The sequence below is a fragment of the Scyliorhinus canicula genome, chromosome 15 (genome assembly GCF_902713615.1).
Source record: "Scyliorhinus canicula chromosome 15, sScyCan1.1, whole genome shotgun sequence".
NCBI classification, from domain to species: domain Eukaryota; kingdom Metazoa; phylum Chordata; class Chondrichthyes; order Carcharhiniformes; family Scyliorhinidae; genus Scyliorhinus; species Scyliorhinus canicula.
Window position 1 is genome coordinate 118,751,186 of NC_052160.1, and position 12,979 is coordinate 118,764,164.

The 12,979-nt window shown below is 46.5% G+C and overlaps 1 protein-coding gene across 2 annotated transcripts in view; it reads left to right on the plus strand.

Moving 5' to 3' along the window:
* The window catches only part of LOC119978716 (copine-8-like), a 789,805-nt gene that overhangs the window by 599,691 nt on the left and 177,135 nt on the right, over positions 1-12,979 (plus strand). Inside the window, exon 12 of one of the 2 annotated variants that reach the window (XM_038820547.1) lies at positions 2,354-2,410. The exons of the other annotated variant lie outside the window; for it this stretch is intronic. Coding sequence (XP_038676475.1) covers positions 2,354-2,410 — 57 coding nt within the window. The remainder of the gene's footprint in view (positions 1-2,353; positions 2,411-12,979) is intronic. 2 annotated transcript variants of the gene reach the window in all.

Here is a 12,979-nt window from a genome sequence, read left to right on the forward strand (position 1 = left end):
GGGGGGGGGGGGGGGGGGGGGCCGAGGGGGGGGGGGGCGAGGGGGCGGGGCCGAGGGGGGACCAAGGGGGGGGCCGAGGGGGGGCGGGGCCGAGAGGGGAGCGGGGCCGAGGGGGGGGCCGAGGGTGGGGGGGGGGACCCGAGGGGAGGGCGGGGGGAGCGGACCCGAGGGGGGGCAGGGAGGTCCCGAGGGGGGGCGGGGGGAGCGGACCCGAGGGGGGGCGGGGCTGACCCGAGGGGGGGGGCGGGGCGGGCGGACCCGAGGGGGGGGGCGGGGCGGGCGGACCCGAGGTGGGGGGGGGAGCGGACCGAGCGGGGGGACGGACCGGGGGGGGCCGCCCTGGGGGAGTGCGGCCACACTGGGGGAGTGCGGCCACCGCGCATGCGCTGGTTGGCGCCGGCCCAACTGCGCATGCGCGGGACCCGAGTCTGGCGCCCCCTAGCACATGGCGCCCCGGGCGACAGCCCGAGTTGCCGGTGCCTTGAGCCGGCCCTGCTCACAGCGCCGAAATCCCAGGTTCGATCCCAGCTCTGGGTCACTGTCCGTGTGGAGTTTCCACATTCCCCCCGTTTTTGAGTGTGTTTCGCACCCACAACACCAAAATGAGCAGGGATTGGCCACGTTAATTGCCCCTTAATTGGAAAAAATGAAATGGGTACTCTAAATATATTTTTTAAAAGATTTGACTGGATCTTAGAAAATCAAGTAGGTTCTTTTGCAGGCATGTGCTTCAATTTGCCTGATTTTCTGATGTTTCATTCATTGTACCCAATGCACCAGAGCAGAGAGATCGCACCTTTGCGTTTTGAAAGACAGCCCAAGGTGGAATCTGTTCTTTCTGCAGTCCCTTGCCATTTTCTGAACCTATCTTTCTGGGGCCCCTTAGATCATGAATCACACCTTTTCAAATTCTTATGCTGAGAAAGTGGTCAAAACGTCTTTAAAAATTTACAGTTGTCTTATGGGAATGATGCCGTGGAGTATAAAGCAAGGCAAACTCCTCACTACCATTTCATTCTCCATCAGCTCCACCTCCACAAGCTATCAAGGGGCTGGCTGCTCAAGTCGCTTCACTACTGAACTTGAACACCATTGTTTGTCTCCATGTTGTGTAAACTATTGAATTTTTCAAAGCACTGCAGAGGTTAAGAGATAACAGTATTCACAGCTTTTATATTTGATAGAAGTGTCTTTACCCAGATATGTGTATATCTTTATGGGCGGCACAGTAGCACAGTGGTTAGCATTGTTGCTTCACAGCGCCAGGATCCCGGGTTCGATTCCCGCTTGGCTCACTTGTCTGTGCGGAGTCTGCACGTTCTCCCTGTGCCTGTGTGGCTTTCCTCCAGGTGCTCCAGTTTCCTCCCAAAAGTCCCCAAAGAAGTGCTATTAGGTGAATTGGACATTCTGAATTTTCCCTCAGTGTACCCGAACAGGCGCCGGAGTGTGGGACTAGGGGATTTTCACAGTAACTTCATTGCAGTGTTAATGTAAGTCTACTTGTGACAATAAGAAAGATTACTAACGTTAGTCATTACTCCTTCCAAGCAAGCCCCTGGCACAATTTCCCCTTGCACAGAAGCAAGCGCATAACATCAATATGGAGTTGAAAGTCACTCTCAATGATTATGTGATGCTCATTTTATAAAATTCATGCCAGGTCCAGGCCCGATTGGGAATTTTACTCCAGAGAGTGCTTTGCAGATTCGCGAGATATCAAAAATAACTGTGCAGGGCTGGGATGCATGGTACATGCAATAAAAAAATCTATATAATGATGTTGCAATATGCAAATAGACATGTCTCAATGTTAATCAGCATCTTTGGTTGTCAATGTATCATTTTGTTTTGCTGTGTTTATTTAATCGTTAGCTGGTTGTAATCTGTGACTCTCCATTTGTTTAAATTTCCACAGTGTTTTCTTTGCCCTCCCCTCGTAATTGATGTGTTTTTCTTCCTCAGCCTGTCCACGGTGCTCTTTATGTTTTCCGGCTTCACTCACCATTTCTTAACCAATAGGTAAGGTCGGACCTCTAAACATAAATTCTTGGGCCGTGGCTCGAAGACTCACTGGCCGGTTTCAGTTCTTTCCTCCGAGGGCAAGCTTCTTGGCTGTGTTGAAATAGTTACCGCCAATATCAGAAACAAAAGCTTTCTGTGCAGTGAGAAGCAAAAGGAATGGCTGGCAACTTGGCAACACAGCAAAATAATGTACCAACAAGGGCCCCAAAGGTTTTGAATTGTATCCTACAATGTTGTTTTATGTAGCCAAGTAAAGGCTGAGAACTGAATATGCTCCATTTCGAAAACTGTTGATTTTCTGCACTTTAATAAGGTTGTTTTAATAACACAGGCAGCGACACCAATGGGACATTTCAAAAGCAAGACTGGGTCACTCAATCATTTCAAGGTGAATTCCATTTCCTTAAACACTTTGAGGAATACATTTTGTGTTTGTCCATCAACATAAATCAAAGTGTCAAAGATACCGAGACTCTGATGCTCAATTGCATACTAAATGACATGAACCTTTAAGCTTGATCTTCTCCTAACTCCTTTCCCGTATGATCGATTCCTACTTTAAAATTACTCTTGATGCCTGTTTGCTTGAATATTCAAAGTCACATCCAAAACATTGCAGCCATCATTGTGACCAAGTGGAGGTTGTGGACTTCCTCGTGTTTGAATACTTAACAAAAATCATTTCAGAAAATTTCAAAAATTGACTCCTTAATTCTTGCGAGCAGAATTAAGTTGTAATGGAGTTGATTTTTTGGAATATTTTACCAGTATAATGCCCAGTGTAAAGGTCAGAATAAAAGAGTGGAGGCCTATCTGTCTTCACTATTGATAGTGATCCAGGAAATAGGTGCAGGCCTTGTAGATGAGGAAGGATGAGCAATTTTCACTATCCTACTGCAGCTTCCAAGCAATGCAGCTTAAGATCACACAGACAAACCAAGGAAGTTGGTGATGTGTTTGTGGCAAAAACCTTCCCTCAGACCAGAGGGTCTAAAAGTGTTCAGCAACAAGCTCAAATGCAAGTGGGATTTCTTTACTGTCCTCTTCCACCAGACCTTGAGATTAGCAGCAGCTGGAAAATCTTGGGATTTGCGAGTTTAACCTGGAGAAGTCCTTCGCTCTAATCCCTCTGCCTACTCTGCACGGTGGATGCTAGACGGCACTCAAGGGAGTGGGCATGGTCCTGCTGATGAAACCATGCTATGTTAATGGCCTGGCACGCCAATTGATACTCTTAAGCAGAAAGCTATTGTCCTATTCAGATTTGGGGTGGCTCGGTGGCACAGTGGTTAGCACTGCTGCCTCACAGCGCCAGGGTCCCAGGTTCAATATCAGCCTTGGGTGACTGTGTGGAGTCTTTATGCCCTACCCGTGTCTACATAGGTTTCCTCCAGGTGCTCTGGTTTCCTACTACAGACCAAAGATACGCAGGTTAGGTGGATTGGCATACTAAATTGTCCCTTAGTGTTCAAGGATGTGTAGGTTGGGTGACGTTATGGGGACAGGATAAGGGAGTGGGCCGGTGTAGGGTGCTCTTTCAGATGGTCGGTGCAGACTCGATGGACTGAATGGCCTTCTTTTACACTGTAGTGATTCTATGATTCTATAAACTAGCACATGAGAGAAACACATAAATATAATACTGCAGTGAATAAAAAACAAAAACTCTACTTATACTCCATCAATTATTTCTAAGAAAAAGTGACTTTACAAACTTTCAGGAGACTTTGACGTTTTGTTGCAAATCATTCTGATTGGAGGTGTGTTTAAATTCCTACTCCAGGATGTGAGCACAAAGATTCAAGGCTGACAGTCCAGTACAGTACACAGGGAGCAGTGAACTTCCAGGGGTGTTGGATTTCAGATCACACATTAAACCGAGGCCCCTATCTGTCCTCTCAGCTAGAAGTAAAATACTGTGCCCACCCCAGTCCACATCATAAAAATGCAAAGCCTTCATTCTTGCTTTTCACAGTGTAGATTGCTTTTCACCATAAACAAGACCTTGAAGGATATATTTCAAATGGTTCGCTTTTTGCTGTTACCAGAATTCTGCTCTTGATAATTCTCACCCGTCTTTCCTCTCACATCCTGTTGTATTGTGAACAAATGAACAATGACTGACAGGTATAGACCCTCTGGTTTGTCTAATGTGCCCCACACAACTGGAATGTCTTATCCAGCAAAGTATATACACTCCCTACTGCACTCTTTGATCTGCTGGGAGTGGCAGCAAAAAGAGAAGAGCCCAGGATAATTTGAGAAAGAAAATACCTGAAAACTACTCTCCATTTACCTCCTTAGTCAATCAAAACTTAGTGCAGGACATTAGTTGCTGCTTTTCATCTCTGTGATAATTTCTCCTAAAAATCCATGTTTGAATGCCTCCACCCATATCACAGTTGAAGACCCACTCGGCTTCTCAACAGTGCATGGTATTTGACAATTCTATCCTCCATTTAATTGACCACAATCCATGGGATTAGCTAGGAATGGTTCCACTCCTACCTACCCTTTGGGACAAAGCCAATACCCCTCCAACACTGGCTATGTTTCATTCCCTCCGCACCATCAATTCTGGAATTCTCTAAACCTTGCCACCTCTTTCTCCTTTTTTAATATGCTGCCTTTATAAAACATCATCCTGTTGCACTGCCTATCCAATTTAGAGCCTTAGATAAGTAACAAGGGGCAGGATTCGCCATAGTCCAACGCCAAAATCACGCACGGCGATCGGGCGGAGAATGGTTTCCGATGCTGGAAACCGGCAGGCGCCGGTTTGATGCCTGTTCGCGATGCTCTGCCCCCTTCAAATCGCAGACATAGGGACACACGCCGTGCACAACCGCAACGCCATTGGTGCATCATCAGCCGTCCCACCCACGATGCTCCACCCCCGATGGGCCGAGTTCCCGATGGCGCGGGCCACCTGAGGTCCCAGCATCGGGAACATGACGTGCCAGCTGCAGACAGTGTCGTCCAGTGCCGCCACACTTGACCATGATCCGTGCCGCTGCTAGGGCCGGGGGGGGGGGGGGGGGGGGGGGGGGGGAGTGATGGGGGTTGACTATGGGATGGGCTGTGGGGTCAGGGTGGGCGGGTACGCGGTCCAGTATGGCTGGCACCATGTTTCCCGGCGTGACCTGTGGCGGCCTAGGCATGCACTGCTACAGCTTGTCAGCCCTGCGCATGCGTGGCCTGGGACCCGGTGATTCACCAGCCCTGCTCTGCGCGATCTGCGGATATTCTACACGGCGCCGGAGCTAGCCCCTTACCGGTACCGGAATCGGTGAGAGATGTGCGACAATTTTCCCGTCGTGGAGCAACACAGATTCTCCTTTGGCGCTGGCACAACACCTCAGAAATAGAGAATCCATTCCAATACCCTGCATCTGAAAGTTTGGAAGATTGAAGACACCATAATGACCACTTGCCATAAACTCAGGTCCACCACCACTGATTCCATTCCTCTCCTTTGGAAATTCTGCCAGGCTGAGCAAAACCACGCATGGCCTTGGAGTCATATTCAACTCTGAACTAAGATTCAAAGGCAGATCTTTCCAACACTAAGATTCCATCACTCTCAGTAATATTGCAGCATCTTTGTCACTTGCAAACTGGATTACTTCAATGTTCTCTTTGCTGGCTTTCCATTCTCTAGTCTTCATAAATTCCAACTTTCCCAAAATGCAGCTGTTTGTACCCTGCCATACATTAAGCCCTGTTTGTCTAACACTTCCCCTTCCTATTGACCTGCACTGGATTTCTGTTGCTTAATGTTTCCACTTTAAAATCATTATCTATTGATTCCTCTTTTCCTTAGCCTTGCTCCTCACTACTGCTCACTTTTTCAGCATTACATCCTCTTCCGTATCCTGAAGTCCTTTGATTCTGGCCTCCTGTCTTTCTCTCCCCATCTTCTTATCAATGTTGGTGTAGCCGTCAGCTATATCGGACAAGGCCAGAATTCTCCAGCCATTGGGATTCCCTTTTCCCGCCAGCACCGCACCTCCCGCTTGCGGTTTCCCAATGGCATGAGGTAGCTTCAATGAGGCAGTGGGAGTGGAGAATTCCACCACCAGACAATGGTGTGCTGCCGAGACACAGGCAGCTGTGTGAGCCAGAGCATCTCGCCCTATAATCCCTGAAACTTCTTCCTAAATCCCTCTTCCTGCCCACTTCTCAAAACCTGTCTCTTGGCTCTACCTTTAGCCACTTCTTCTAACCTCTGTCCCATAACTTGAAATGAAATGAAATGAAAATGAAAATCGCTTATTGTCACGAGTAGGCTTCAAATGAAGTTACTGTGAAAAGCCCCTAGTCGCCACGTTCCAGCGCCTGTCCGGGGAGGCTGTTCCGGGAATCGAACCGTGCTGCTGGCCTGCTTGGTCTGCTTTCAAAGCCAGCGATTTAGCCCTGTGCTAAATCCAGTTCAAAAAGAATGAATATGAATGTTCCCTTACTGGTAGATTTGAAGGTGGGGACACGTTAAATCCAGCGAGCACCATACCTGTCACCTACCTGCCCGCCCCTGGTCCTGTTGCAATTTTACCAGGAGTGGAGTGGGCAACAGGCCGACTACTCCTCCATCCATGCGACAGTTGAAACCTTGAAGTGATTCATTAGCATCCATTGAAGGGCCTTATGCCTCTGCCATCTGGATTTAATTGAACCCACACCAGAAAGCCACCCGGATGGCATTTCCTGCACAGATTGGTGTTGCGCAGGTTGTGTGTGTGTGTGTGTGTGTGTGTAGGGGGGGGGGGGGGGGGGACACTCCATGGTGTAACCCACCCCCAGATTTCCTTTCCCTCTGGCCTTTCTATCCCAGCTGCCATCCTGCTCACAGTTTGGCCCCAGCGAAACCCATATTCATCTACCATTCTGGATCCAGCACCACATGTCTCCTCTCAGCCTCACTGCAATACCATAACAGTGGCTGCCATACTCAATAATGCTGCCAGTGGTGTTGAGCTGCTGGCATTTGATTGACCAACAGTTCTCTGAGGGGGGCATCCTTCTGTTTCTAAGGGTCAGAAGTACCTCATCAGTTCAATGAATGACCAGTCTACTACTTAATTTGTATGGGCAACCATCTGAAGGGCAGATATGCTCACCCAAGATTTTAATAATCTTTATTTCTTTATTGCCACAAGTCAGCTTACATTAACACTGCAATGAAGTTACCGTGAAAAGCCCTGAGTCGCCACATTCCGGCACCTGTTCGGGTACACGGAGGAGAATTTAGAATGCCCAAATTACCTAACAGCACGTCTTTCGGGACTTGTGGGAGGAGACTGGAGCACTCGGCGGAAACCCACACAGACATGGGAAGAACATGCAGACTCCAGAAAGACAGTGACTAAGCCGGGAATAGAACCTGGGACCTTGGCACTGTGACCAACAGTGCTAACCATTGTGCTACCATACCACCAGCTGCCTCACGGCACCAAGGTCGCAGGTTCGATCCCAGCTCTGGGTCACTGTCCGTGTGGAGTTTGCACGTTCTTCCCGTGTTTGCGTGGGTTTCGCCCCCACAACCCAGGTGGGCTGGCTACGTTAAATTGCCCCTTAATTGAAAAAATTAATTGGGTTCTCTAAATTTATAAAAATAAGGAAATATGAGGCTAGATTTAAAGATCGTTATGATATTTTCTACATTTAAGTCATTATTGTTGTGTCAGTTGATTCACGGGAATCCTGTCAATTGCTGGACTTAGGTAATGTATTTTCTTCAAATATTGAGTGTAGCGTTTTTTTAACTAAATCTTTATTGTCACAAGTAGGCTTACATTAACACTGCAATGAAGTTACTATGAAAAGCTCCCAGTCGCCACATTCTGGCAATGTCTTTCGGGACATGTGGGAGGAAACCCACGCAGCCACGGGGAGAACGTGCAGACTCTGCACAGACAGTGACCCAAGCCAGGAATCGAACCTGGGACCCTGGAGCTGTGAAGCAACAGCTCTAACCACTGTGCAACCGTGCTGCCCCATATTTTAAAATATGATGGTATAAGTTCAAGGAAATTATTAAATTAAAAAAGAAACTTAATTCAGTTTAGCAGTTTTTACAATTTCTGGTGATGGATTGGATGGTGTGGGTTTAAAATTAAGTTTGCTGGTTGGGAAGAATTACAATCTTGTGAGTTGTCTCGTTGCCTAGAGGAAACTTTATATTCCTGTCTAACAATTTACTAATCACCCTTGAGTAATTATGCAAAAGAAATTTCAAACCATGCATACATTTATGTTTGCAATTTAGCTTACCGGATGTTTTTGGGTCCTGGGTTTTGAATGTGTGACCATCCCCCCCCCCCCCCCCCCCCCCACGACCCCATAGCCCCCAGTAATGGAAACTGCGCTTCTCCCGTGCAGCATTACCTAAATGCAGCATGGAAATATTCTTGCTTTCTTTCTTGCCTTTACAATGTTTCATTTGGGAAAGTATGCCTTTGTTCTGGAGAATATAGCAGCACATACCAGTTCTGTTTACGCCAGAGATATTATTCAAATGCTAACTTGACTTTATTAGCAATTTATCCTTCCAGCATTTTCATTTTACACCCGCACTCTTGTTGCCCCTGGTGAGCATATGATTATCTGCACAAGCTGGCGTTGCTGGGAATTGTACATATTGTTATTGGAAAGCTGCGAGTTCCTGAACCTGCCCGTTTCCAATTGCTTTAAATTGCTGATTGGGTTGACTATTACAGGTACCGCTTAGCACTGCTTCCTATCAGAGGCAGTGATTTTCCTGGTTTCATGCACTTTGTATGCATATGCATTACATTTGATTCATTTTGAGTAGGTGTTAAAAGGTGGCTAAGTTTTTTTTTTCATCTTGGGAACAGATGTCCCAATGCTGCCATTTTGCCTTTTTTGCTGTCATGAACCTCCAATGTAAACTGCTTACTTTCAGAGTTCAGTGTATTTGATGAAAGATACCCAATAATGGTGACAAGCAGATCATATGCACCCCTTACCTTGCCAGTGTAGGTGGCTGCTTTTCAATGTTATGGATTCAGCAGTAAGTTGGTGGGGAGGAGGTTGAATAGAATTATTTACTGGGCAGTTCACATCGAAGCCACTTTCAAATACTTCAGGCCCACACATGCTCGGCATCATCATAATTGAAGCTATGCAGCACCCAGCTTCTGTTAAAAACCTAATTTCTACCCCCAACCACCCGATCTCCCTCACCCCTCCCAACTGCCCCCTCCAACACCTGACTACCACCCCAACACTCACTGCACCCTGACTATCCCCTGACTGCCCACTACAACCGACTAATTCTCCCCCCCCCAAACTAATTCCCACAGCCAAACCTACCTTATGGCTACCCACCACCACCTGCAGCTCCTTGACAATCCCTCAATCCCCTGGCTGCACCGCCCCCCCCCCCCCCACCCCCACCCCCGCCATCTGATCAACCTATTGACCAGGTCCCAGTCCCTGACTCATCCAGGCCCCCTAATTCACCCACCTGCCATCTTACCCCCTCGCTCACTTTCTTTTAAAAAGTTTTTTAGAGTACCCAATTCATTTGTTCCAATTAAGGGGCAATTTGGCGTGGCCAATCCACCTAGCTTGCACATTTTTGGGCTGCTGGGGCAAAACCCCCACACACACGGGGAGATAATGCAAACTCCACACGGACAGTGACCCAGAGCCGGGATCGAACCTGGGACCTTGGCGCCGAGAGGCCGCAGTGCTAACCCACTGCGGCACCGTGCTGCCCTCTCACCCACTTTCTTTACATATATACCTTCTCTTTGTGGTTTGTCAAAGTAGCTTTTGGACATCAGCTAGTACCTTTAAAAAGCAGTGTGCGCTGGCTTTCCCCACTGCACCTGCAATACGAAGGAAGAGCTCCAGGAGCAGAAGCCTAATTTGGAAATCTGAAAAATGTGACGCTCCGGCTAAGTAGAGAGAAGCGGAATGGAAATCCAACTAAGTTTCGGCCTATTTTACATGAACATAGAACATACAGTGCAGAAGGTGGCCATTCGGCCCATTGAGTCTGTACCTACCCGCTTAAACCCTCACTTCCACCCTATCCCTGTAACCCAATAACCTCTCCTAACCTTTTTGGACACTAGGGCAATTTAGCATAGCCAATCCACCTAACCTGCACCTCTTTGGACTGTGGGAGGAAATCTGAGCACCCGGAAGAAACCCACACAGACACGGGGAGAACGTGCAGACTCCGCACAGACAGTGACCCAATGGGGAATCGAGCCTGGGACCCTGGCGCTGTGAAGCCACAGTGCTAGCCACTTGTGCTATCGTGCTGCCCACGAACGAATGCATTCAATTCTTTGCCTTATTTTGTTTAAACTGCTTAATAATGATAACATACTGCAAAATGGAGCTCCATAATATACCTCCACAGCATTATCAAGTTTATGTTTCACTATCAATCATTGTTTGCTGTCTTTTTGTTTCATCTGTGTCTACTGTGCATCGATAATTATTAAGCTCCCACAAGAACTCATGTTTATCATTATATTCAACTATTGTACAATGTTGGCAGTAAATGTACTTCCTTTTTCACCTCAGACACTTTAGTATGCATGAAGTGTTCAGTAAAAAGCAACCTTAAGGCAAATGGTGTAAGGCTCATTTTCTATTATAGATGCAGAACTGATCTAATCTGATTTTAAAACAAATAAAATTTTATTTGTGCAGCAGAGTCAGTTATAAAGGCATTGGTCTGAGATGGCATAGTCTACTGAACAAAAGCTGTAGCCTGTTAACTCCCAAGCTTCAACGTAATTGCCCCAGAGGTTTCCTTTTGTTACAGCGGGAAGGACCACTTTCTAAATATAGCACAACACGTAGCTATAAACAAGTTTGAGAGCATTTATATGAGATGGAAAATCATCAAATGCAAGAGTGAAATTTTATGATGTATAATCTGACCCAGGAGTGGCAATTTAGAATTAGAAGAGACATGTATGAGACAGAGAAATTAATTGCACAGTATCAGATTAGCCGGACAGAGGTCAAGGGTTGAGGGCTGTAACGAAGGTGGATTTATGACAGAAGTCAGTAAATATTTCAGCAGCTGGAGCTAGAATACTGAACTTATTCATTTCAGAATACTGAACTGAACTACCACCTTCATCTAAATCTCTCACATGATCACAAGGCAATAATGTAATTGATTATGTTCATGGGACAACATAAATCACAGCATGTTGTTATAACCTTGTAATTTCTTGTAGGTGTCAATTTGTAATCAGGCAGGGTACACTTTTGTATCTTCCGTTTAAATCACTGTAATTGGGTGCCTGAAACTTTAGCGCTTCGGATAATCCATGCAGTTTATGAACAATGGTTTTCACACACAATTAATAATTGTGATGTGATTATTACAAATCTATGCAGCAGTAGCTTGCAATTGAATGAAGTAAAACACGTATGATCTGATATGGAATAAGTATGATCTGATGGTCATTACAGAGACATGGCTGCAGGCCGGCAAGGGTTGGGTCCTGAATATTCTGGGGTAACTGACATTTAAGAAGAATCGGAAGCACAGTAGCACAGTGGTTAGCACAGTTGCTTCACAACCCCAGGTTCAATTCCCAGCTTGGGTCACCGTCTGTGCGGAGTCTGCACGTTCTCCCTGTGTCTGCGTGGGTTTTCTCCGGGTGCTCTGGTTTCCTCCCACAGTCCAATTGGCCATGCTAAATTGCCCTTAGTGTCCAAAAGTGTTGGGTGGGGTCACTGGGTAACGAGAATAGATTGGAAGTATGGGCTTGGGTGGGGTGCTCTTTCCAGGGTTGGTGCAGACTCGATAGGCCGGATGGCCTCCTTCTGCATTGTAAATTCTATGATACTATGAAGCTAAGTAAAGGTGGAAGGGGTAGCACTGTCGATCAAGGATGGCATTGGTGCAATAGTTAGAGATGATCTTAATTCAGGAGGTCAGGATTTATAATCAGTTTGGGTGAAGATAAGGAATAGGAGGGGAAAATAGTCACTAGTAGGAGTGACCTACAGGCTCCCTTACAGTTACCACATTGTAATACAAAGTATACAAGAGATGTTGGGTGCATTTGATTAGGGGATGGCAATAATCATATGTGATTTGAAGTGCAGGATCGGGGTCGACTGGGCTACTTCTATTTTGTACATTTGTATGTATGTTCGTATGAACAAAAGCTAATGTCAAGAGTACATAAAGTGCATAGCATTTAGAGAGATAATGGGCAAATTGGTAATGGCCCATTTTTGGGTCCATAACTAACAGTATGCAAGCAGTATACACATCAACTTGGAAACACCAGGCTTGCCTGAAGTTGCACCTATTTGCAATAATTTAGATGAGATGCTTATCTCCAGAGGTTTGAAGCATCCCCTTTGTTAAGATTTCAATTTGGGTTGTTTACAACATTAGCACGAGGTAAAATTTTGGACAGATTGAAAGGACAATGTTGCTGAAAGTGGAGAGCGGGGGGGCGGGGGGGGTCGCATTCACAAGTTGATAGGGGTCCTCAAGAGTACAGTGGTTCAGGGAGAAACGCTCCAGTTCAATCTCGACGTCAGAATATTAAAAAAATTTGGCTGCTAAAGAATCCTGAGTGCAGTAGGTGTCGGGATTGCAGAACTCTGAGGAACAGAGGGACCTGGGTATCCTGGTACTTGAATCACAAGATGTTAGTATGCTGGTATAGTATGTGATTAGGAAGGCAAAATGATTGTTGTTTATTTCAAGGGGAATTAATATCAAGCAAAGATGTTTTACTAGAGTTGTGGAGGGCATTGGTGAGACTACATAGAACCTTAGAATTGCATAGAATTCCTACAGCGCAGAAGGAGACCTTTTGGCCCATCAGATCTGCACTGATCCTCTGAAAGAGCATCCTACCAAGGCCCACTCCCTCACACTATCCCCGTAACCCCACCTAACCAGCACATCTTTAGACACTAAGGGACAATTTAGCAT